At 47.4% G+C, this 26,512-nt stretch overlaps 1 protein-coding gene across 50 annotated transcripts in view; it reads right to left on the reverse strand.

Annotated features, from left to right (window-relative positions):
- Positions 1 to 26,512, reverse strand: part of LOC141575151 (uncharacterized) — a 188,902-nt gene that overhangs the window by 161,820 nt on the left and 570 nt on the right. For 22 of the 50 annotated variants that reach the window (XM_074353716.1, XM_074353705.1, XM_074353714.1 and 19 more), the window contains exons 2-13: positions 24,356 to 25,487; positions 21,800 to 21,886; positions 21,292 to 21,452; positions 20,955 to 21,001; positions 18,279 to 18,407; positions 17,802 to 17,935; positions 17,343 to 17,395; positions 15,399 to 15,563; positions 14,979 to 15,091; positions 13,030 to 13,573; positions 5,553 to 5,712; positions 1,780 to 2,499 (exon numbers count right to left, since the gene is read on the reverse strand). In XM_074353716.1, the coding sequence (XP_074209817.1) occupies positions 15,088 to 15,091; positions 15,399 to 15,563; positions 17,343 to 17,395; positions 17,802 to 17,935; positions 18,279 to 18,407; positions 20,955 to 21,001; positions 21,292 to 21,452; positions 21,800 to 21,886; positions 24,356 to 24,397 (822 nt within the window). In that variant the 5' untranslated portion in view covers positions 24,398 to 25,487 and the 3' untranslated portion in view covers positions 1,780 to 2,499; positions 5,553 to 5,712; positions 13,030 to 13,573; positions 14,979 to 15,087. Of the gene's footprint in view, positions 1 to 819; positions 1,024 to 1,779; positions 2,500 to 2,631; positions 2,761 to 4,887; positions 5,165 to 5,552; positions 5,713 to 7,295; positions 7,471 to 9,867; positions 12,544 to 13,029; positions 13,574 to 14,978; positions 15,092 to 15,398; positions 16,065 to 16,868; positions 17,061 to 17,342; positions 17,396 to 17,801; positions 17,936 to 18,278; positions 18,408 to 20,954; positions 21,002 to 21,291; positions 21,453 to 21,799; positions 21,887 to 22,035; positions 25,488 to 26,512 lie in introns of those variants that run through there. The other 28 variants (XM_074353746.1, XM_074353733.1, XM_074353744.1 and 25 more) reach the window with 28 other exon arrangements.

Raw genomic sequence — 26,512 nt, forward strand, 5'->3', positions numbered from 1 at the left:
TCTGAAGAGATGAGGAAAGGGCCTTATTAACAAATATTGCTTCAGCGCAGCACCAAGCCAGCCTTGGGCACTTCTGGGGGAGGATCTGGAAGGCCCAGGAGAATGACTCTTAGAAAACGGAAAGAGAAGAAGCATACAAGGCCCCGTCTCTACACCACTATAACATGAAGTTCCACCAAATTACCCAGTATGGGTGCAGCCAACATTAAGGTGGGCTAAACAGGTTAAATAAGCCTGGAAGTTTCAACCATAGTGGAAATTCCAACATTTACTATGTTTTTTTCCCAGTTCAAGCATCAGCTCAGTGGGCACTCTGTACCAGGCACTACACGAGGCCTGGAGTTCTCCCAAATACACAACTCTTATATCACGTGTGCAAAACACACACATTCCCACCAGAAGGAAAATGCCCACAGATAAGGTGGAATTACTGAAACTGAAAGCAGCCAACCAGCATATATTACTAGCAAAAACGGTGCTGCTAGAAATAGACTCATGGACATAGAAAGCAAACTGTGGTTAGCAGGCAGGAAAAGGGGGATTAACAGATACACATTAATAAAAATAAAATAAATGACAAGGACCTACTATATAGCACAGGGAACTATATTCAATTTCTTGTAATGAGTTGTACTAAAAATAATCTAAAACATATGTAGATACATATGCATATGTTTATAACTGAATCTCTGCTGTACATCTGAAACTAACATTCTAAATTGACTACACTTCAATAAAAAATAATTTTAAAAAATAAGTAAAAATAAAAGCAACGCCATTTAGAAAAAATAAAAGAATACTCTGATCCCCTTAGCTGTACGTGCTGGAGAATTCTGGTTACAAACACCAAGTCCACTGGGTCACTCCAGCACTGGCTGTCACTCTTTCTGACCATCAGAGAGTCACTTGGCTTCAGTGAGTTTATTTTCTCTTCTGTGAAAGGCTTCAGTTGCAACTAACGATGTATAGAATCTCATCATTCACAAACCCAACAATTAAAGAGGACTTCCCATGGGCCAGGCTCTGGAAATATGAAAATATAGGGTCCGAGATATATTCATGGGTAGAAGAAATTTATGCCATAAAGACATTAATTCTTCTTGCTTTGATAGACAGATTCAATACAATTCTGTTTAGATTTCCTACCAGAGTTTTTATGGGTAACAAGATAATTTATGGTCAGGAACAACCAAGAAACTTCTTTAGAACCAGCACTGGGAAGGGGTGGATAGGTCATTCATTTCCACTGGTCTTTCTGAAGTGATGAAAACGTTCTGGAATATTAATTGTTGCACCACTGTGAATATGCTAAAGCTGCTGAATTGTAGCATTTAAGTGGGTGGACTTCATGGTGTGTGAACAATATCACAAAAAAGATGTTAAATGAAAAAATATTTCTTGACAATTATTTTTCCCTCTATACAACTAGTCTGTCCCACAATTTAAGAAGAACGAAAAAACCAAAACAAACCAAATTTTGCCAGGAGCTCTTTAGGACTGCAATGTCCCTGAGTCTCCAAAGCCTCTGGTGGTGCTGTTCCTGTTAACACACCCTAGCTGGGCTGGGCTAGTTAGGGACTGTAACTATCTTTTTAAGATCGAAGGTCACACGTTTCACCCTGGGAGAGGGAAGGATGGAGGATGTCACAGCCTCATGCCTTCAGCTCATTTTTAACTGAAACAAGCCTTGCTTTCAACACTGTAATCCCTCTCACTATAAAAACAGTGACATCATCAAGCATCGCCAACAAAACACGTGAAAGTGTTCAAGGTACTTACCTGGGGCAGAAACACTAAGGGAGGAGAAGGAAGCTCGCTCAGCACTGACGCTCCCTTTTCCCGACTCCACCAGGAGAAGCTGGGGTTCACAGCCGGAGGCTCTCAGCCCGGGGAGCAACGCCCACACCACTGAGCTGGTCCCAAGGGAGCGGGAAAGGGAGAGGAGGGCAGCCCCGTGGTCGCGGGGCAGGGAAAGCGGTGGTGGGGGACGCGGGCTGTATCCCCGCTCGGAGGCCAGCCCCAGCCCCAGCCGCCCGCCCCCGTCCGTGTCCGCAGAACCCGCCCGCCAGGGACATAGCCCGCCCAGGGGCGGGGACCGGCCGGCGGCCGAGGTGAGGCAGCCCGGGAGGAGAGTACTCGCAGGCGGGAGAGGGGAAGGGGACGCCAGCCGCGGACTGAGGGAAGCCCGGCTGGGGCGAGAGGCGGCAGGTGCACACCTGGCCCTGGAGAGCTGTGGCCGGGGCGCCGGGGCAGGAGCTAAAGTCCAACCGGGCGAAAGAGCTGAGAAGCCTTTGGGGCCAATCCCCGGCTCCTAGGTGCAGCTTCCAACCCTCGGTCCAGCTGGCACCAACTACACATGCGCAGGAGGGCCAGCGATCCTCTCTGGGTTCTGCGAGAGAAGGTGGGGAAGCGAGGGACGGAGAAGATGGGAGGAGGAGGGGAGAAGGGGAAAAGTGGAGGGAGAGAAATGGACAGGAGGAGCAGAGAGAAGGCAGGGATCTGGAGTGTGGAGGAGAGTATCAGAGATGGAGAGAGATAGTTTTAACTCTGTGGGCATCCTGAAGGAGGCAGCAGTCCTGCCTCTGCACACTTCTCTAACCCTTCAAGGCCCGCAGCACATATTTTACCTACCTGGACCAGCCCTCCACCCAAGGCCTCTGCAGGACCCCTACGGGGATCACACCCGTTGCCCCCAAGCGGAGTTGGGTTTCCTTTTGGTCTGGGAACCAAGCACCCGCAGGTGTTGTCGCTCAGAACTACCTTGGAAAGAGTACATATTCCCGTTTTACACGCTGGGACACAGGCAGGCAAGATCTCTGCTTTACCTCCACTGTCCCAGGTGTTGTACTGGCGGGGAGCGGGAGGTACAAGGTCAGATCCCAAAAGGAGCATACTGCCTGAGTTTTGGTGCATAGTCCCCATCCTTCCTGAGTAAACCACACCCCACCCTCGGGGAACCATCAAGGGTACACAGTATGTCCCTGGGTGTGGGATAGCTGCCCTCAATTCCAGTGCCCAGCTTGCTAGGAAGATAGGAGTGTTACTGAGTCTAAATTCATTCTCCTTAGTGCAGGACAGGCCAGTAAGTTGGGAGACCAGGTGTTGGGGCATGGAATAGCAAATTTCTGAAGACCTAGATGGCAAACTAATGTCCTGGAAAACCATCTCCCCAAGTCAGAATTCAGGCTCCTTTCCTACGAGCTTGGTTTTTGCAATCTTCTTCATGTAGTAATTTTTTCTTGTTAGAATCCTTTCTTCTTGCAGCTATCTGCCTGGGTCAGATCCCTGTAAACCTCCAACAAAACAAACGTTATTTTCTATTATGTTACTTGTTATCTTTATATGAATGGAAAAGTGTTAAATATCCTTAAAGGTCAGAGCATTCAAAATAGGCTCTCCTGTATATTTTAGGCCCTAGGCAACATTGTTTTACAAGCAAGATGAAGCCTTGGAGACAGAGCACAGGGTTAAGTCAAAGGAACAGATTTATTATGGAGTCAGATTTGTTCTTTTCTGTTACCAGGGCAGAAGACACTTGAGGATTTAAATCCCTTTAAGTTAAAAATAAGTAATACTTTAAAGGAATTTACATACATAGGTCGGAATGTGCATAGCATATCTGGAAAACACACAAAGGATTGTAAACAGTGGCATCTCCAGGGAGGGCTGAAAGAAGAGAGGATGAGGGAAAACTTCTTTCACTTGTGTATTTTTGTGCTCTGTTTGAAATTTTTTAACCACATGCATGTATTTCTTTTTCAGTTAAAAAAAATGTGTAATGGAGCAAAGGAGTAGCAAGCTCAGCAAATACAGCAGCCATGGAATCACTGAGCCATCACTTTTGATTTCGGCCAGGAAGCATTTATTGACTCTCTCCTATATGCCCAGTGCTGTTTTAAGACTTCTTTTATTTTTTTTCATAAAATAATAAAGTGCTATTCCTCACCCCTGCCCATGGCTGGTGGAAAACCAACTGAGTTTTTATTGAGTTGTTTTCCAATAAGTAGAGATCAGTTATAAACAGAACACAACTTCAGGGCAAAAAAGGCGGAGTGGTTTTCCAGCAGGCCAGATAGCTATGAAGGGTTTTCAACAGAGGCACACAGAGGCTCAGAGAGAAAGCCTCCAGGACCCTACGAAAAGCTGCCCAAACTGCCTTCTCCATGGCACTACTGAAATAGGAAAGAAAAAATCTGACTCCATATTATATCTGTTCCTTTGACTTTAACCCTGTGCCCTGTTTCCTAGGCTTAGTCTTGTTGGTTCTGCACCTTTTGTAAAACAATGTTGCCTAGAGCCTGAAATATACAGGAGACCCTATTCTCAAGGCTCTGACTTTGAAGGATATTAACACTTTTCTATTCACATAAAGATAACAAGTTACAGAATAGAAAACAACATTTGTTTGTTGGAGGTTTACACGGATGTGACCCAGGTGAAGAGCTGCAAGAACAAAGGATTCTAACAACAAAGAATTCATACACCAAGTTTGTAACAACCAAGCATTCCCACTTCCCACTTTTAATATAAGAAGAGCCTGAAATCTGACTTGGGGTGATGGTTCCCCAGGACATTATTCTACCATTTCTCAACTGGCTTTCCAAATTAAAGTCGCTGTTTCTTGCCCCCAAAACCTGGTCTCCTGATTTATTGGCCTGTAATGCACGAGCAGAACAAGCCTGGACTCGGAAACACAGACATTGAAAGTACCCATTTGGTATATTAAATGACCTGCTTCTACTCATCTTCCTGACGTTTTATTCTCTTGACCACTCCTGCTGTGTTTATGAAAAACCTGTCATGTGGACACATTTCCACCTCTAGCCACTACCCTTCCAGGTAAGAACTGATGCCAAGAAGGCAATGGAAGTTGCTAGAAGGTATTACCTGGACAAAATAGAGCAGAAGTGGGTTCTGGCTGATGTTCAGGAGCAGGCTGGAACACCTGACAAGATGTTATAAGTACGGATAGACAGCTGGGCACCAAAGGAGAAGCTTCTAAACTTCCATGAGGGACTTGTTGGATAGGAAGGAAAAGTCCCAGACTATAGCTCGGATCCCACCACGAGCTTCCTGGGCGAGTCTGGGCAAGTAATTTAAAATCTCTAGGCCCGTGCTGTCCAACATGGGAGCCACCAGCAACATGCAGGATTATGAAGTTATTCTGTAGCCAGACAGAATTATAAAAAGACATTTTATTGCAAAGGCCCAGCAGGTATAATATTTAAAAACGTTATTGGTTATCTTGACCTAACGAGATATTTTTGTATGTGTAGGTTTCTGTGGTTTGTAAGGCCTGTGACTAATGATTCCGTTACAGTGAAGTATTTTGAAATTATAAGTTACTGGACACAGTACCCTCATATCACAGTTGAAAAAAACTGATCCACATAAGCAAGGTGATCTGACTTATTAGTTATGAGCAGGGGCTCTGGGGCCAGCCTGCCTGAGTATAAATTCTCACTCTGCCTCCAGGGGGTTCTGTGTGAATCTTGGACAAATTATTGTTGTTTTTGTTGTCATTGTTATTATTTGTGCCTCTTTTTCCTTACCTTTTAAGTAGCGAGGAATATGTAGACTCTATCTCCTACTGTGTTGGCAGGATTAAATGAGTAAACGTCTGTGCTGCCCACTTCCCTGGGTTTCAGCATTCTCCAGGCAATCAGTGCCAAACTCAGAGGCATTCTCCACTGTCTTCGTCAGTCTGGGATGCTGTAACAAATTACCGTGGGTCGGGTGGCTTAAACAACCAGCATATTCCTTATGGTTTGGAGGCTGAGACTTTCAAGGTCAATGTATCCTTGAGAGGATTGCCAGCTCGAAGATGGCTGTCTTCCCAATATCTTCATATCCCAGAGAGCAGAGAGAAGCAAGCACTCTGGGGGCTTGTATAAGAACACTAATCCCATTCATGAGGGCTCTACTCTCATGACCTCATTTTATTCTACAAATCACCTCCCAAAGGCCCCACCTCCCAATACCATCACCCTGGGAGATGGGGTTTCGACATATGGATTTTGAGGGGATGCAAACATTCAGTCCACACATCGGCTAAGTCTCCCAAACATGCAGTCATCAAACCTGTAGCTAATTTCAAAGTAATATTTATGTCTCTCTGCCCATTTCCATTCCTACATCCACTATCACTGAAGCCCTGTTACATTTTATTCCTTATTTTTCTGGTAGAGATTTAATTGATTCCTCTAACTCCAATGCTCCCCTCGCTCCAGTCTGCTTAACAGCCCTGCCAGGTAGGTCTTCCTTAAAACACCTTCCCACTTCACCTGGTTGATTTTTAGTTGTAAATGTCAGAATCCTCTCCACACCCCATCCTATACCTTTAATACGTTACACTACGGCTCACTATGTTATTTTCCTCTTACCAATGTAAGAAATTTCCATAAGCTTAAGAGCTTAAACCAGCACAGATTTATCAGCTTATGGCTGTGGAGGTCAGAGATCCAACACAGTTCTCATTGGGCTAAATTCAAGGTAGCAGCAGGGTTCCTTCCTTCTAGAGGGTCTAGAAGAGAATGTTTCCTTGTTGTTGTTGTTTTTTTTTTTTCCAGTTTCCAGAGGTAACCCACCTTCCTTAGCTTCTGCCTCACGACTTCCTCCATTTTCATGGTCAGCAGCCTTTCTGAACATTGCTCTATGGCTACACCTCCCTCTGATTTTAAACTCAGCTGGGAAATGTCCTCCATTTCAAGGACCCCTGTGATTACACTGGGCCCACCTGGACAATCCAGGCTACTCACCCTATTGTCTCATCTCAGGATCCCCTTGTCCCATCCCATTCAGGCATTATGAATGTGGCTGTGACACTCACCTTGTGTAACATTTCCTCTCATGAGCATTTTATGGTTCAAGGCACATATGAATGACTTTTTGTTTTTCTTCCTTAGCCTTTCTACATTCAGTATGTCTGGTGAGATTATATGAATCCTTTTTATTTGTCCCCCTGCACTAATCTTTAATAATGTACCATGGGTTTAAAATGCTAACTGATAGACAATTTAGAAGACAGAAATCCTCTAAGATTTTTGTCCTAAAATATCTGTCATGCATTTTGCCATGTACAGTAACATGTCACAGGTGGCTACCCTGTGGCCGGGGAGGGACATGATTCTGCCATCACACTCCCCTCATTCTCACCAATGTGCTGATCACCTAACCAAGGACCTATGCTCCCCGCTTCACTCACTTCCTCCTCCTTTCCATTGACTACCCTGTTCCCATCGCTTCCTTCATTCAGCACATCAGGATTTCATGACCACATCCTTCTCTAAATGGAATGGGTATCTTGAATCTAATGTCTGACAACTCTTCTTACTGTATATGCACACACTGACCTGCACATAACCCCGTCCAGCTATTTATTTTCCTAGAATCTCCCAGAGGAATCAGTTCCATGATGATGGTGATGATGATGATGATACTGACAATGATGACAGGGACCTCTCAAGGATTCTGATAAAGAGGGAATCAATAAAGGGAGGGAATCATTGCAAAATTGCCCCAGAGACAGGCTTAAATGTAAATAACTGCTATAGTGTTTAATGAAATTGACTAATATTTAACTATTTTTAAAACTTTATATCACTGAATTTAAAATTTTAACGGGAATTCTCATTCACCAGTAACCAAGATTCAACTCTAGGACCAAAGTCTAAGGATTTCAATCTTCTAACAAATTGTCCACTAGCCTTTTAAACACGTGATCCTTTTAAAAAGGTTAGTGCTGGGCTGAAAACAAGCAGGATTCTTATAATCTCACCAGACACAGTGAATGTGGAAAGACTAAGGAAGAAAAACAAAAAGCCATTCATAACATCTTGAACTTCACGTTGCTCACAGGAGAAAATGTTAGCCAAGGTGAGCGTCACATCAACATGACGCCTGAGTGGGATGGGGAAGCTGATCTTCCTCATCAGACATTTATCCTGATTTGTTAGATGCCAACACAGTTTCCTCATTGGATTTGCTTCTAACAAGTATGGAAGAATTTACGTTCTACCAAAAGCAGTCTAAACATTTTCCCCTGCTGTCAGGTCTCTGGACTGAATGTCCCCACAAGAAGGACATGAATATGTTTCATAGGGAATTCTTCCTGAGAAGCAACAGGATTTTCGAGGGAAGAACTGCAGGCCCCCCATGGAGGGCTGGAGGAGTGCTAGAGGGGGCACTGGAAAAAGAGCAGGAGTGAGTTCAGATACTACCGCTCAGGTTGCCAAAGACAGCTTTGCTATCTCTGAGGATATGACATTCTCCCAAAAGTTCCATGAGTGAAGGTACCTGTGAACACTAAGCAGGTTGTTAAGAAACAGCAGCACATAATTTGCGTCACAGCTCAATTACAGTATGTTTTGATATTTGGAAAATAATTAGCCCATTTTCCTTTGAAACTGCAGCAGTAGCAATAGAAATAAAAAAGGCTGAGCCGTCTTGGAGACAACAATCAATTAACAATTCTAAATCTGCAGGATTCCTTGACGATATGCAAGCAATGAGCTAGATGTGTGCTGCAGATACCTCTTACTGCAGGGCTCACTCCTGCAAAGCATAGAACTAGTTTTCTCAGCAGACAGAGGGAACCAAGTCAAGATTCCAAATCTTGAGAGATTTACTATATGGCAGGAAAGATCACACAAGTACATCCAGCCAAATATGAATAAATGTAATCAAATATTATCAAATGTGATTGGAGCACAGATGAAACAGGAATTCCTTTCACCTGGGATCTAGAGAGACTTCTTCAGAAAATGTGGCTTTGTAGATGGCCAAAGACATGGGTGGAAATTTGGCAGAACAGGATGTAAGGAATTTTAAAACTGATTCTAAAATTCATAAAAAATTCAAAGGATCCCAAATATCCAAAACAATTTTGAACAAGAAAAACAAAGTTGGAAGACTTGCACTATCTGATTTTCAGCCTTTTTTTTTTTTTTTTTAAACTACAGTAATCAGAAAGTATGGTGTTGGTGTAAAACAGGAAAATAGAATAATGGAGCAGAATAGAATGTTCAGAACTAAACCAACACTTATATAGACAATTGATTCTCAAAAAGGATGCAGTGGAGAAAGGATCTTTTCAACAAGTAGTGCTGGAAGTATTAGATAGTGATATGCAAAAAAAAAAAAAAATGAACTTTGATCCACACCTCACAAAATATACAAAAATTAAGTCACAATGGATCATAGATCTTAATAGGAAATCTAAAAGTATAAAACAGCTAGGAGAAAAAGCATAGGCTTAAGTTTTATGACCTTGGGTTTGGCAAATATTTCTTTGCTATGACACCAAAAGTATAATCTATTTTAAAAAGAAACTGATAGAGTGAACTTTATCAAAATGAAGACTCTTCAAAGCTGTTCTAAACACTGCTAATCAAATGAAAAGACAAGCCATAGACAGAAGCTATTTGCAGATCATATATCTGATAAAGGTCTCTCTTTGTATCTGATCCAGAATAAAGAGGTCTCAAAACTCAATAATAATGCAAACACCTGAATGAATGAATGAGGCCAGAAAACACACTTCAGTAAAGATATCCAGATGGATAATAAGCATATGAAAAGATGCTGATTAAAGATGCCATTAGTCATTAGAGAAATGCTTTTAAAAACCACAGTGAGATACTAGTACACATACATACAAGAATGAATACGATTAGAAAGACCGACCTTACAAAGTGCTGGTAAGGAAGTAGAGCAACCAGAGCTGATACACACCACAAGGAATTTACAATAGTACAACCATTTTGGAAAAGTCTTTAACAGTTTCTTTAAAAAAGGTAAATACCTATCTACCATATAACCCAGATATTCCTCATCTGGTGCTTTAGAAAAGAAAAGCATATGTCCATATAAAGACTTGTAACCAAATATTCACTGCAATTTTATTTATAATAGCTCAAGTTGTAAATAACCCATGCATCCATCAAGAAGTAAATGGAGAAACAAATGATGGTCTATCCAAACACTGCTCACAACAAACTCTTCAGTAAAAACTCAGCACTAAACAATACTCTGCTATAAGAAAAATAAGCTATTAATACAGCAACACAGATGACTCTCAAAATAATTACACTGAATGAAAGAAGTCAGACAACATAGAGTAGATACTGCATTAATCCATTCATACAAGGATCTTGAAAATGCAGACCAATATGTTGTGATGGAAAGCAGATCAATGGTTTCCAGGGGAAGAGATGGGGAGGGAGGGAGGGACAACAAATGGCAGGAGAGAAGCTTTGTGGGTGATGGGTATGTTCACTCTCTTGAATGTGGTCATGGTTTCTTGGGGATATACTTATGTCAAAACGTATTAGCTGTACACTTTATACGTGTGAAAATTACTTTGCCAGGTATACCTCAAAGCTGTTTTAAGAAAAAAGGCAATTCAGTCCTGATCCACCTCAGCGCCTGATTGGAGCGACATGATCAGTCCCTCACCCTGTTTGCCTAACAGGAAGGTAGAAAACCTCTCACGGAAAATAACATATGGATTTTTCATTTGCAATGTCTGCCATGTAATAAAGAATTTCAAGACATGCAACATGTCAAGACTATATAACGGATAATATGAGAATAAGAAACATTAGACAAAGGATGCAAACCCCCAGGTGATGTAGGCATCAGAGTTACCAATAAAGGCTATAAAATACTTTTAATATATTCAAGAAAATAAGGAAATTATGGGAGAATAGACAACAGGGTAAAGACTTTCACCAGAGAAATATACTGGAATGTATTTTTAAGAGAAATCAAACAGATACTCTAGAACTGAAGCTTTCAGCTCTGGAAACAGGTAAACAGAGCTAATTAGGATCCCTTTTAAGTAAAACTTTCAGTAATGCCGGGTAAAATACAACAACAAATGTAACACAGAGCTAACTATGGAAAGAGAAGTTCCCAGGTGACAATACAAAGAGGACACTTAAAGCCCAGAGTGGTAATCTTGTGAGCTGATGCCACCACACCCTGGAGGGAAGGGGTTTTAATCTGCACATAAATAGAGATACAATGTCCATTTAGGAAAAAGGGTCCATACCAGATGTAGAAGACTCTTCCTTTATATCTATATAGTCAGAGACAGAGATGTAAAGTGGCAGCAGAGGTCACAGTGACACAGGGCCCTGGGCCAAGGAGTGTGAACACCTCTGCAAGCTGGGAAAGGTAGGAGGACGAATCCCTCCCTAGAGCCTCGGTGTGGAATGTAGCCTTGGCCACACGTTGGTTTTAGCCCACTGACAATGACTTTGCACTTCTGCACAATAGAACAGTGAGATGATGAATGTGTATTGCTTTAAGCCACTGAGTCTGTGGTCCTTTGTTACAACAGCAAAAGGAAAGAAACTCAGGAACCAACATGAACATGAACCCCAAGCTGCCTGCTGTGCTGGCAAGAAGTTCATTGTCTCTGAACCTGGGGGAGTCTCCTGTCTTCTGGCAGCATCCACAAACTACCTCATGCTAACTTGACAGCTTGCAGAGGGTTCAATCTTAACCCTGCACAGTTCTTGATATTTAGTTAATAAAAATGATGGTGTCATCATGGGTAATTTTCCATCTTTTAAATACCCTTCAGTCTTCTAATAAAGCTACCTCAAATTGAGAGACAGTGTAAATAGTTTTCAAACTTCATAATAAATAACTGTGGTTTTATTTGGTTACTTAAATTATGAGTAATAATATTCACATTAGTAAAAGTTATTAAATTCAACATTGTTTAATGAAAATATCATTTCTTTTTGCATGAACATGTATTAACTACAATAAATATTCCATGCTTTGTTCTACGATTTACTGTTAGAGCCTTAAAGTATAATATTTTCCTCAAAAGATATTATGGCAAAGGGATTTCTTTTGGTGGAACAGTTCCTACATCAAATCTGGTGCATGGCTCAGGCCACTGGGAACCTAGAGATGATAGATATTAGGAGGCATTATAAACACAAAATGATTTTTAAAGGAATTAAACAACTGGATGTGTGAAAACAAAGAATCTGAGAATATTCTAGTGAAATAAATGTATTTTTCAGCTTAAGCAAGACACTGGGTGAATAAATCTAAAATGAAAAAACCACCCAGAGATCAGCAGTGAGTCATGCATGCAGTGTGACTGATCAAAACCAAGTTGTTTCCAAACCAGTGTGCAGGCTTGATGCCTTCATGAATCAAGTCTGTGTGGCACCAGGCCATCTCGAATACATGTTGATGAGGTATTTATAAGCCCTTCACCATCCCAGCACAAAGCCCACACATGAGCCACAAGACCATCACCTACACATCTGCAAAAGACACAGCATGGTGAATAGCACTTTTCTTGTTCAGTAGCCGGTGGCAGGGCACTGTGAGCAGACAGAGATACAGGGACACAGAGACACAGAGGCACTTCCCCTCACTCAGCTGATAACCTTCCGTGCATTCCTGGGGACAGGATTGTCATAAAATGCACCATGGATTGATCCTCCTACTAGGAAAGGAACGGTAAGTCTGTCCTCAGGTTGGAGCAAGGGTGGCCGGAGGATCTCAGAAGAGCTGTTTCAGCACAACCAATAGAAATGTCTGCCACCGTGACCACGAGAGACAGGTCTCCTGCCATCCCGGTAGGCACTTGGGCTCCTGACAAAAGCTGGGCTCAGTAAAGGCTTGAGTAGAAGGCACAGACCTGAGGGATGCCCCAGCAAGAGACAGGAGGTAGGGCCTGGTTTATACTGCTCTGGGTGTATCCCAGCCTCATCCGAATACGAAATCAGAAATTTGCAAAACAGCAGAGCTGGGATGGATCATCTACTCCAGACTCCTCACCTTACAGTTTAAAGGGTGGCAGCCCTGGGAGGCAAAGCAACGTGCTAAAGGCAGAGCGTGGAAGTGGCAGCGCCAGATGAAAAGCACCACGGCAACCACCGTTCAAGGTCGCTGACACTGAGGACGGGGCCAAGGTTTCCAACGAGGAGAATGAGACAGTGTAAATACTTTGTTCCCCCCAAAACCCCAAATGTTTACAAAGGCACAAAAACTCACCTTAACTAGCTCTCTTCTGAGGGGGCTCTCTTCTGTCTCCGTCTTTCTGTCTGTCTCCATTTCTCTCTCTCAGACACAAACACATACAATTTTGTGAAAGGGGACTTCCTGCCATACAAAGACAGACTTCACATCTTCAGAGAAACACTTGACAAAGCACATTTCCAATTCAAGTCTTTGTGTGAGGTCTGGGCAACTGGCTTATTTTCTAGAACAATAGGTGGTTCCAAAATCAGGAGATCATCTTCCCCAAAGGAAGAGTTCTGGTCCGTGTTGATGAAGCTGGGGGTGTCACATTTCATGAGCCCGTTCGGCTCCTCCTCTGGCCACCTGCTGCATCTGATGGCTTCCTGGAGCCGAACATCACTGTCAAGGGCTATGGTTGGGATACCAGCTTTGGCCTTGTCCAAGCGGTCCACTTCATTGACGTAGCAGTGAAAGAGGGACCTAGATTCGTCATTGTGCTGCCAGAGAACCCCTTGGGCACCAGCGGTCTTCCAAAGTCCGACACAAAGCTGTTCAGTCTGAATCTCTTTTCGGGAGACTCCGCATTGCAATAAAGAAAACCAAAACAAAAGATCGCTCACACTCTAGATCGGTGACCTGAAGACTTATAGTTTTTGATATCTGCTGAGAGCAAATCCCTGCACAGAGCATGCTGACAAGCACTGGAAGTGAGAGACATCACTTTCGAACACATACAATTACACCCAAGGCAAAAGTCTCGTGAGGGCCCTTGGACCATCCTGAAAAGACATCGCTCCCTGAGAATCCTCAATACTGGTGCATCGCACACCAGTGTTTCTCAGTGGGACACTCAGATCATCTTCATCAGAATTAGTTAAAGTGCTTCTTAAAATGCAGAATTCTGGGGTGCACACCCTCAGAGTCTCCAGAATTAGGGACCGGCAGTCTGTATTTTCATAGCCACCAAGATCACTAAACATGCTCAGGTTTAGCACCGCGGTCTACATCGGGTCACCTGAGCATCGACAATGCTGTCTCATGGGGTGGGGTGGCCATGTGTGTCAGTGTGCTGTCCTACCCACGTGTCTCCCCTGATTCTCAGAACTGACATTGCAGTCCCATTGGGCAAGAAATACCACCATTTCACAATGCATACGCAGGGCGCCTGACTGACAGATACAATCAGTGCTAGGAAAGGGGACAAAACTCAGGTTCCTCATCGCTTGTTTCACTTACTGTGGGACAAATGATCAATTCAAGGGTAATAAATCCGTGTATGAGTGAATAACATGACTCTCGTTAGTCCCACGAGTGCCTGGAAGAGCGAGCCTGGGCACACTGAGAATCATAACAGCCCATCTACTTAATTGTCATCCTCCCCAGATTTATGTAAAGGTTACTTCCACCCAGGCCGTGACCCCTGAAGGGCAAGAATCATGTCTGAACACACTCTCAAATCCAGAACAGAACCTGACAACAATTAGGCTCTGGGGTCTGTGTTTAGCGAGTGTGGAATCTCAGTGATGCCAGCTCTTAGACCTTGCCTTCCCATCCCACCCCTCACGATATGGCCCTTATGACCAGCTCTCCCGGGGCTGGGGCCACGGAACCCATTTACAGGACTGGAAGAATCTGATCATGTAAACCATCCCCCAGATTATCATCAAGAGTCACCTGCATTTCAGGGATCAGTAATCCCAGAAGCTTTGCAGTTCAGGCAGGTGAGGGATTTTTATATCAGCTCTGTCTTCTACTGTGACTGCCTGGGTGACATCAGACAAGGAATTCTCAAAAGCCTGAGCTTTTCCTTTCAGGAATAATCTAAATAACAAATCTCGTTGACCACTCAACAAGTGTGATGTGAAGATCAATGATTTACACAGGAGTACAACATTCACTAGGTCATGGATTTAGAATCAGAGAAAAATCATTTGAGAAAGATTGACAGAATGTAGCTTTAATGCAAATTTAAGTATTCTTACCTTTCAGTAAATCATCTTCTTCCCCAACTTATCAGTTCACCCAAGTTTAAAAGATGTTTGAGAACAGGGATGGGTGTGCCAGCAATCTGGGACGCAATAACCTAAAATGTCACCTAGGAAAAAGAGGGGAGTAACACATTTTTAAAAAGCATGGTGAGGATGGCGGGGCCATCCCCCAACTCCAGACTAAGAAGCTCTAAGTAATAGATTTCCTGCCTGCCTGGGGCATCAGCTGATGTGAAAACCCACCCAGAAACCTCACTGTCCAGCAGCTCCTCCGTAACACAGGCTACACTTTCTCAGAATTAAGAATTGGGGCCAGTAACCACTTCGCTGAAGAATAAAGACAAAGAAGAAGAAGAGAGTTCTGCCCCTCCCCAGGGGAGAGCCCAGACCTTGGGCTGCATGCACTGAGCCTACCTCCCAGGAGAAGGATAAACTGGAGAAGGGCGTCCTGCGAAACTGGGACAGCAAATGTTGAGATGGGAACAAATTGACCGGCTGGCCAGGGACAGCCCCCTCCGTCGCTGCCTTGGCGGCTGCCTCCGCCCCCTCAGCACATCCTGCCCACTTCCGGTGGTTAAGCTGTCAGGGAAACAGTGCTTTGCGACCTGGGGCAACAGAGGCTGCCCCCAGGCCAAGCTGCGGGGGAAATGGGATCTAAACCACCAGCTCCCAAGCGGCAAGCTCCATACCCCCGCCAACAACCCGCCGCCCCCGCAGCCTACAGCACCCCCGGGGCAATATGTCCTGGAGAAGGGTGACCCGGGAATGAGGGGCAGCAGAGGCCACCCCCACGTCAGGCCTCCAGAGAGATGGGAGCTTATCCTCCAGCCCGCCAGGGGCAGACCCCCCTCCTCTCCAACCCCTGATGTCACCGCGCCCACCTCCCAGGAGCAACCTGACCGGGTGTGGGGTTTCAGGCTAATCTTGGGCGGGAGAGGCCGTCCCCAGGCCAGGTCAGGGGAGAGGAGAAGAAGTGGCCCCATTAGGCGGGGCAGCCGGCCGTCGCAGCTGCCTCTGCCCCTCGACAGCATCGCGCCCGCCTCCCAGGAGCAAGCTGACCTGGAGACGGGCATCCGGCTTCTTGGGCAGCAGAGTACACCCCCAGGTTTGGCCGTGGGGAAGAGGAGAGCAAATTGACAGGCTCCGCCCTGCAGGTCCTCTACCCCTGCCATCGCCTCCCCCACACTTTAAAGGCACTTCCCAGGGCGCCCCTCCCCCAGCAGGCTAAATGGGACAGGTGTGTCTGGTGATCTGAGGCAGGAGAGGCCACTCCCACACCAGGCAATCGGGGAGACGGGAGCCAATCCACCAGCTCCCCAAGGCAGCCCCCTACCCCCACAGCAGCCACCGCTCCTGCCCCCTGACCTCACGGTGGTCGCCTCTAGGGAGCAGGCTGACCTGGAGGTGGACGTCCGGCGAACTAGGGACAACAGGGACCTCCCCCAGGGCAAACCACGGGGAGAAATGGGAGCAAATGGACCGGCTCCATGGGAAAACCTGCCGCTGCTGCCACCACCCCCAACGTAACACGCCCGCCTCCTGGGGCCAGGCTGACTAGGATACACGTGTCTCTTAACCCAGGGCAAGAGACACCGCCCCCAGGACAAGCCGCGGGGAAGATGGGAGCAAATGTGTCCGCTCCCCCGCTGCAGGCCCCCGACCCCCGCCACCCGTGCACCCTGACTACCCTGCCTCCCTCCCCCAGCAGGCAAAGTGGGAAGGGGTTGTCCCGGGACCTGGCGCAGCAGAGGCCGCCTGCAGGCCACACGGCACAGACATGGGAGCTAATCCTCAAGCTCCCCCGGGGCAGCCTCCCTATCCCCGCAGCCACCACCTTCCCAGCCCCCTGACTGCACCGCACCCATCTCCCAGGAGCAAGCTCACCTGGAGTCGGACCTCAGGCAAATCTCTGGCGGCAGAGGTCGCCCCCAGGCCAGGCCGCGGGGGAGAGAAGAAATGGAGCAGCTCCCTGGAACGGACCACAATCCCCAGCCGCCGCCGCCGCCGCCGCCTCCCAGGACCAAGCTCACCTGGAGACCGGCGTCCCGCCTCTACGGCAGCAGAAGCCGCCCCTGGCTCCGCCGCGGGGGAGAGCGGAGCGAATTGACCGGCTTCCGTGCTGCAGCCCCCCTATCCCCGTGGGCCCTGCACCTTAACCACACCGCCTCCACTCCCCACTCAGCTTGCGGAGTGGGACAGGTGTGTGCAGCGACCTGGGGCAGCAGAGGCCGCTCCCAGGCCCGGCAGCCGGGAGAAGGCAGCTATTGCATCAGTTCGCCAGGGGCAGACCCGCTCCGCCCCCTTGCCGCTGCCACCGCCCCCTGACCTAACCGCCCCACCACCCAGGAGCACGCTTACCTGGAGTCCAACATCTGGCGAATCTCCGGCGGCCAACACCCCCCCAGGCCAGGCTGCAGGGAAGAGAAGAAATCGACCGGCTTGCCCGGGCAGCCTCCCACCCACCGCCGCCGCCGCCGCCGCCGCCGCCCCCTCCGCCACCCCAGACCATTGCACTAATCTCCCGGGGTCAGGCTGACTGCGAGGATGTGCACTTGCCTTCTGACCCTGGCCACGTGCCTGAGAACCTTCCTGCACCCCTACACTCCCTGTACCTCTGCACCCCTGCCACTCTCTGCCCTTCCGCACTGCCTGCACCCCCGCATCCCCTGAACTGCCTGCACCCTCCACAGCCCCTGCACCCCTGCCACCACTTACACCTTTGCACTGCGTACACTTCTGCACCCCTGCTTGTCCCAAACACCACCTCTTGGGCCTGTGGCAGAGTCTCTGCTGTTAGACCAATGCACAGGAACTCACATCTTTGCCAGTATATGATGCATCAGTGGACGTCTGGGGTTGGCTGCAGGAAGGTACATGTTCCCGGTCACTAGCCTGGGCCACTAGGGTGATCTCTGTGAGGTCACCCAGGACGGGCTCAGAGATGCTGTTCTCTGGGAAGAGAGGAGTTGAAACCGGTCTTGAGGGCAGAGCTGTGCTCACCAGGTCGTCCACGCTTCATGTTTTACACAGGGTTTCGGAGAAGTGAAATTGATCCGGCCAAGTAAGACCGGCCTGCTGTGCGCCCACCTCAGTCCTGGGCTCTGAGGCAGACCGACTGGCTCCCACCATCAGGACACAGTTTGGGCACCTGAATGGACCCTTGGAGGCATCCTATCACTTCTCAGGAAGAAGTCTGGCTGCTTCCACCCTATGGCCCTCCCTCCCACTGTGCTGGCCTCAGGAAGGTTCCTTATTTGGGGAAGAAGGCAGCCCACCCCCTACCCCACCCCTCACCTTTCTCTAACCCAGGCTGGTGCTTTCTCTGCCCTTCAGAATCTGGAAAGCCATTTCTCTTCAGGTATGTCCCTTCTGAGATGGACTTGCTTCCACTCAATTCTAGGCGAGGATGCACCATGGAATGCACTGGGTAAGAGAACCAAAATAAATAGTTTCTTCTGTGAGGTTTTCTGTTTATCTACTGGGGCTGGGCTGTGTGTAGTTTGCTACAGCTATTCGTGCGAGAGGCTAAAGCCACTCGTGTGTCCTTGTTTTCATCTCCCCGCTGTCTTTGGGTTTTCCCTAGACACTCCTGAGACATTTACTTCTTTTAATTTTATTCCTGTTATTACACAGGGGCCCTACTGACATGGAGGTAAGGTGTTGGGGGAGCGGGACAGAGCAGGGCATTTGTAGTCCTGTGATTAGTTCTCATTGAGCCTGTGCCCTGAGCTGTGACCTCCACAAGTGTGTCTCTTTCCCCCACCACAATTTGGGTGACACAGAAGGTATTTCCCTTCCCCCAGGTAGGTTAGGCTCTGGTAAAATAATTTCTCATTTAAAAAAAAAAAACACAACCCCCCACAATGGAAGAGAATGTTCTGGGTGTATTTCAATAGAGCTATTTTTTCCTTTCCTGGCAGGAACCATGAGGACTTTTCCTATGATCTTCACTCTGAGAACAGGAAACGGTCCTGGAGGTAAAATGCATGAAAAAGAGCAGGGGGCCCCTCTGACTGGCCCCCTGGAGTTGTCACACTTGGACTTCCCCACGCTGAGCCTCCAGCTGGCCTCAGGGACCTGTTAAATCTGCCTGCCCCCGGGGTTCTTACAAAAGCGGGTTCTGCCCTGGGAGCTGTGACTCTCCAAGCCTGCCCGGCTGCCTCTCTGTGTTGGGAGCAGCTTTCCCCCTCAGTTTTCTTGTGGATCTAAGAAGAGCAGTGGGTTTGCAGCTCCCTCAGCTCTGGTGTTGTTTTCAGGACAGAAGGAGCAACTTCTGAGCTCCACACGAGCTGGACCAGAGGCTGGAAGCCTCCCCTCCTCTGCCTCCATGCAGACAATCAGTGGCTGTGGTTCTGGCCGAGTTTCTGAAGATGTGGATTTAAACACACACATCCCAGCCCCCACAGGAGCACACAGTCCCATAAATCCCTACAACTTCCACTGGTAACTACGGAACTGATGAGGACACGGGTTTCGGGGCTGCAGAGGCCTGACTGCATGACTTTCTCCGTGGCCTATTAATGTGGTTGTTATGGGCCTTGTCTGAAGTGGCTTGCTTACCGCACCTGGTACATGGGAAATATAAAATAAGTACTAGAACCTCCACTTTTTCTCCCTCTTGGGCCTTCCAACATAAAAAGTAATACGTGAACTCAGACGGCCTAGTCACCACAATGAGGTCCGACCAGCCCGGCTCTCCTGAGTGATGGACACTGACTTGCGCATTAACTTGGAACAGTAGGGGAACCGCCTTCCTCTAACTGGGCCTCTCCCCACACCAGGCACGCCCTCAGCTGAGAAGGGGCCAACTCCTCCATTGAGGTGTGTGCTGGTGGCTTCAGTGTGACCTGGCCCTGCCGGGACATGAACCTGCAGTGAGGTGGAGTGTCAGGAGGAGGGGGGGTCCCTGCTGGGGCAGCAGGGGGCCCGGTAGCACCCTGCGCAGCCTGGTGCCTGGGGCTCCCCAACATCTCCTACGGCCCCCGGGTCGGCTCTGGTCTGGGCCACTCCATGCACCCTCCCAGTATCTTTTCATTAAGTCCCTTTTTTGCTTTTATCAGCCAGAGGTGGCTTCTGTTGCTTGTTCAGTGAAACAGTGCATCAGGAAACCAGACTATTTCTAAGATCAGTAAAATACGATCTTTGGTCAGCTCGCCGGGCAGACCGTGCAGCACAAATTCCCGCACAGGGCTGTGCAAATGCCTTACGTGAAGGGTCCTCATCATCTGTCTTCAGAGATACAGAAGCTCGTGGTTCAGGTAAAACCTCAGGGAGGGATTGAGGAATCCAAAGCTGGTTGGTTTCAAAGACTAACCGGTCAGACCAGACCCCTGAGCTGTGGTCAGAAGCCTGGCTCAATGTCACGCAGACTCAGCACCCTAAGTGTCCGGTGGGGCCGGTGCTGTTTCCTTTACAGGCTCTCGTTGGGGAGTCACTGTAGCCCCTTACACTCAGCAGGGAATCCAGCCCTCTTAGCCCCCACCCTGAGTGTCCCATGACACAAATCTCGGGAGTGTTTAATTTTCATCTTTGTTTAGGAGGATGAAGGTGGGGCAAGAGGAGAGATAAATTCACACTTAGTGACACCAAGTCACAGCCAGTACCTCCTCCTCGGAGAGCTTTGTGCTCCCACAGTGGTGGCTGGGGGTCTGGGCAGAGCCCCTCCTCTGGTCACAGAGGGACTCACTCCTCTGACTGCAACTGATGGGTTGGACAACCAATCCAGAGGGGACAGAGCATCTTTCCCGGGAATTTGGAACTGACACACAGAAATTAATTTCACTCATCTGGGGATTGGGAGGAGGGTGGGAATCAAATGAAACCAGAGCAGGAGAGAAAGTTACAAGTGAATGAGAGAGAGACAGAGAGACTGAACTTGTGAGAGTAAATAGTGTGAAGGAAGGATAACAATCAGGGCACAGAGGAATTCCAGCTCCTGGCTGTCTAGTGTGTCCCAGCCCATCAACAAACCTGCGGGATGGTTAACATCATTCCAGTTTTGCAGATTAGGAAACAGGCTGAAAGAGACGGGGGTTGGCTTTGGGTGCACAGTTAATTTAATTGCCACTGGACCCCTCACTTCCCACTGCCTGAAGGCACCATGATCCTCACAGGGACCCTGCAGTGCTGACAGCCTAGCACCCTGATCAAAGGGACCCTGCGGGAGTGGGAACCTCTCTGAGTTTGGAGAGTTCCCTGCACCGAGATTCCATGCATCAGCCGGCTCCCGCTCACCCCAGGTTAACGTCTCCCCAGCTGTGTAGTACCCCGACCCGCTTCCCTCCCTGCCAGGCACCCCCGTTCTTACCACCGAGTGTACTGCAGGAATTCAGGCACAGGGATGCCCAAAGCAACACGAGCCCACCGGCTGTACAAACAGCAGACTCCCAGCCCCACCTGGGCTCCATGGGGATAGTAGGTGTCCTCACCTTTCATGTACCTAAGGCAATCTGTTTCCTCAGCTGGAGGCTATAGAGAAAAATAAAAGGTCCAAAACATTGTTCAGTGAGGAATTCCTCCAAGGACCTGACTTCAGAGTCTACAACCAGTTGTGCTGGCCGCTCTTACCCCCGGACATTGGGTGAGGTGGATTATTGATCAGCACAATCGCCGGTGGCCCAGCTCCTGGGCTTGGCTGCCCAGAGGGGGCTGGGGGAATGGGTAAGGCCAGGGCACTCAGGAAGAGCACAGAGGACCTGACATCTCGCCTCCGCAGTTGTAAACCCTTCCCCAAATCTCAAGGCATCGGACAGAGTGCAGCCACCACAATAATGAGATGTTCCCATCTCTTCACTCACTCCTGTTGGTTCACTTACGTGCTGAGCATCCACTGGGTCACAGGACATGACACACAGGATGGCCGATGGGACAGGCTTGGTACTTCCCCCTGGATCCTGTTCAATCTGATGGAAGAATGATCACTCATAAACGGTTTCTCAAAAGGATACATAGACAGGAGACAAACTGCAGAGTGAATCAAATTTTAAAATATAAATGAAGATCCCCCAGTCTCCCCGCCTAAGGTTAACAGCATAAAGAAAATAGATCTTGCCTTTGATCACCAAGGAAGTGGTCACCGTCTCTCAGGAGGAAAGGAGAGTTAATCTTTGAGCAGGACACAGAAGTGCTCCATCGAATTGGACCAGGACCTCTGCTTTCATTCAGCAAATCTGTATAAGCTCCTACTACTTATGGGAATCTAGTAACTATACCCATTCCCAAGGCTCTTCGGCTTTATTAGTGAACAAAATAGACACGACTCCCCATCACTGGGGGCTCAGAGTTTTAGCAGAGAAAACAGGCAACATGATGGGGGTAGCAAGAGCTTGGGGAAAAATAAGAGTGATATGAGCAAACTCAGGTGATGGTGGTGGGGTGGGAGGCAGGCAGAAGGGAATAAGGCAATCCTGGCAGATCTCAAGGAGTTATGAACTTGAAGCAGAATAGATCCGGAGGAAGAAGGAAGAGCCGGAGCCAGAGGCCCCCAGAGTGCTGGGGAGAGTGTGGGCGGAGAGGCAGAGCAGGCCGGGTCCTCGAAGACTTTGGGACGACTTTGGCTCCTAATGGAATGGTGACCCTTTTAGTGAGTTTTGATGGGATGGGTGATGTCCAATTTATGCTTTTGTTTTGGGTTTTCTTGGGAGGAGGTTAATTTATTTATTTTAGTGAAGGTGCTGTAGTTTGAACCCAGGATCTCATGCATGCTAAGCATGCACTGTATCACTGAGCTACACCCACCCCCTCAATGTATGCTTTTAAAGGCTCCCTCTGACTCTGTGTGGATGAGATTGTAGAAAAGCAAAGATGGAAGAAGTAGGCTAATTGGTGTCCAAGAAGGGGTTGAAGGTGGCTCCTAGGAGGGTGGGGAACAGGGAGTATGTGGTTAATGAATTCAGAGTAGCCAGAATTTTCTAACAAGCTGGATTTGCTGTCTGTGTGTGTGTAAGAGAAAGAGAGAGAGAGAACATAGTTCCAACATCTGGACCTGGAAAATGGGATGGATGTCCTCTCCATCCACAGGGGATGGGACAAGATGGGGCTGAGCAGGTGGAAAGGGGCTGGAATCAGCTCAGTTCTTCAATGTCATGATTAAGGAGTCTATTAGATATTGCCACAGAAATGCCTAATAGGTAGAGGAGTCTGGGGTTTTTTTTCTTTCTTTTTAACATTAAAAAATATAATTTAAATGTATTAATTTTATTATGTGAATGGATTTGGAATTTTATTTCATGCCAAGGTATATGTTATAATAGCCAAATGGAAAATATATCCGAAAAGGGGAGAAATGAGGGCTTTCACATAAACTGACTGTCCATAACGTAGGTAAAATTTCAATGAAACAGTCTTCAGTGCAAAAACCTCATCTTGGTGTTACATAAAATTAAATGAAAAAGGACTATGTTGATGTATCATTATTTCATGTTACATAGTAGCCCCAAACAAACACACTGTTTAACTATGAGGCTTGTAGAAATACTATTCACTTTATTGACATAAATACAGAAATGCAGAAAGGTTCTAAGGTAGAATAAGCATCTTAGTGGAAATAATAGAGATCTGAGCATTTCACATGATATGTATGGACTGATTCAAAATTTGGAAAAGTAATTTACACAGTAGAACATATGTATGAATGTGAAAGCAAGATGAATGAAAGAAAAAGAATATGAGTATCAGGGAGAGAGTTCCAAATGGAAAAGGCCATTCAGGGAGTTTTGGACAAATCGAGAAATTGATGGCATGTCAATTTCCAAGTCTGGTTGCTTCCACCAAAAGGATAGCAGTGAGATAGAAGAGAGACCCAGGACCCAACTCCGAGGCACATTCGCAGTAAATATTTGGAAAAAAGTGGAGACGTTGGCAAAAGACCAGCCAGTGGATCGAAAGCAGAGCGATGGGCTGGAGGCCAAGTGAAGCAGGAACACGGGGGAGGAGAAATGGAAGAGCTGGGTCAAATGCTGCCAAAGGGCCACGCATGATGAAGACTAAAAACTGACCACTATATTTAGCAACGTGGGGTCACTGATGGCCTTGACAGAGCAGTTTCCATAGAGCGAGGGATCAGGGGGAAAGCCAGAGTGGGTGCAAAAGGGAATGGCTCAAGAGAATATGCAGACAGTGAGTTTAAACGACTCATTAAAGATTTGCTGCAAAGACATGGGGTGGCAATTGGTGGGGGCCAATTAGAGTCAAGGAGTGCTGTTTGTTTCTTTTAAGAGGATGGACTTTTATATACTGATAGGAGCCAACTAGCAGGAGAACAAAATAGATGAGGTAGTGACAGAGAGGATGGATGTGGGAGTGACAGCCCGGAGAAGATTGTATGGATGGGCCCCCTGGCGACTTTTGGATGATCTGGCTTTCGATGTCACCTGTAATAAGAGGTGGGGCAGCGAGAGTGAGGTCACAGACATCAGAAGGCGAGCGGATGTGCTGGGAGTTGCTGGTGAAAGTTCTCTTCTGTTGGCTTCAGTTTGCTTGGTCAAAGTAGAAAAGTAAACTTACCAGCTGAGGGACGAGAAGGAAGAGTTACTGGAGTCATGAGCAGAAGATACAAAAGAGCCTTCAGGGACAATGGGACAGTGAAAAGAGCAGAGGGAGACGGGGGGAGTGTGCTCCCAGAAAGTTACGTTTTATCTTTGGGGTCCCCAAGTGTTGGATGTGTGATTGCCCTTCCTGCTGTCTACGAAATAAAAATTGAGTATGGTTCAGGGAAAATGCTATTTCATTCTAAGAGGCTGCCTGTTTCTCAGGAACGGTCATCTTAAACTGCAAACACTACAAAAATGTTGAAAAGAAGAACTTGTGTACCCAATGACCCACTATTTTCTATAAATTTGGTTGCTATTTAGTTCCCCTATCAATACCACAGAACTGATACTGCCTAGGATGGAGATACATCGATGCTTAAATGGAAATGAAATCTGTATCTTTTTCCTAAACTCCATGGCTTCCTTAACATCCCATTCCCCTTGGAATTTAGGGGTGTCCGGTATAAGAAATAAGAAACAGTTTGAGAAAATCCCGGCTCAGAATTACACAGCACAACCTCAGCTCAGAAGTATACAGCCATAAAAATGTTTAGAAGCAAAACTCCATAACTACTCTTAAAGAATTTTGCAAACCTGGGCCTGGGCAGATGTTTCCAAACTGGAAAGGTACCCCAATCAGTTGACCGGTACGGGAACCAGAGGCTGGTCAGCCTTTTCTGTAAAAGCCAGAGAGTAAATATTTTCAGTTTTGCAGATCATTTTGTTGTAACCATGCAGGTCTGCAATAAGAAAGCGAAGAGCACTGGGAGACACGAAACAAATGGGCATGCCCACACCCTCCCTTCCACTCAGGGCAGCTTCTCTGTGGTGGGGAGCTTTGCCACAATGACTTGTTTCTTTGTTTCCATTGGTTTCTTTGTTTCCACCTTACTGCTCAAACTCAGAACTTCAAGTGAGCCTGGTCCTTCAGCATCCATGCAGAAAGAAGGCTGAGCGGGGGTGGGGATCCCACCTGACAGAGAAGAGAGATGGCTTGTCACCATGACATGAGACAATCACACCTTCCGGGGTGAAAGGGAACAAAGATAAGGGAGGGGCACAGCAGTGGGACCCCTGGGTCACCTGCCAGGCTTGCTCTCCCTCCACGGCCACCCTGGGGGCCTGGGTGGTGTTGGAACTCAGCTACAGTGATTAGGCTGAGGGGACTCAGGATAAAGGACCCTCCGTCTCCACACCGGGTTCCAAACGCAGCCTCTCTAAGTCTACCCTCTGAATTTCTGGAACTCAGCTGGAAGAATACATGATCAGGCCAGACCCAGAGCCCAAGCCAAACACGACAAGGGTCACGTGGGGTTGTAACCCTGTGCTCAGCGGTCGGGGTCTCCTTGCAAATCTGCAGAAATCCCTGTTCTGCCTCATTCCTGGGAGAAACCCCACATCTCTTCCTGCTCTGTCTGTTCTTCTCTTGAGGCTATTGTCCTGGAGGGATGCAGAGTCCTTGAACCTGGCCCTCCAAACGTACATAAGCAGCCTGTTCAATAAAACAAATTATGCACTTTTTCACATTTGCCAGTTTTTTGATTCCAGAAAGGCTGCGGGACTCTTTCTCACTGTCTCCTGTGCCCCCACCACTTGGTGGTCCTCTCCTCATGGAAACACGATTTCCCACAACTGCACCCTGCCTCCCAGCTTGTCAGAGGGGAGTGACCCACAAAGACACAGGTGTTTGTGAGGATCCTGTCCCCCAGCAGAAAGCCTACTCCTGGAGCCACGGACAGGGATCTGGCCTCCTGAGCCGCTCAGCTCTAATTGAAAGCCTAAACTGGGGACCCCGAACATTGCTGACTGACTTTCTGAGTCACCTGGGCTGGAAGGGCCTGATTTTTCTTTCCAAGAATGGATGTAGCACAGCCTCCATTTTCAGGGCTGACATTCATGACGTATCTAGTTCCCCCAAATGCACCCCAGGAAGGAAAGGCCCTTCCATCCCACTGGTTAGAAACCCAGCCCAGGGGAGTTCCGAAACACTGCATTGCT

Source organism: Camelus bactrianus, chromosome 26 (assembly GCF_048773025.1).
Source record: "Camelus bactrianus isolate YW-2024 breed Bactrian camel chromosome 26, ASM4877302v1, whole genome shotgun sequence".
Taxonomy (NCBI): domain Eukaryota; kingdom Metazoa; phylum Chordata; class Mammalia; order Artiodactyla; family Camelidae; genus Camelus; species Camelus bactrianus.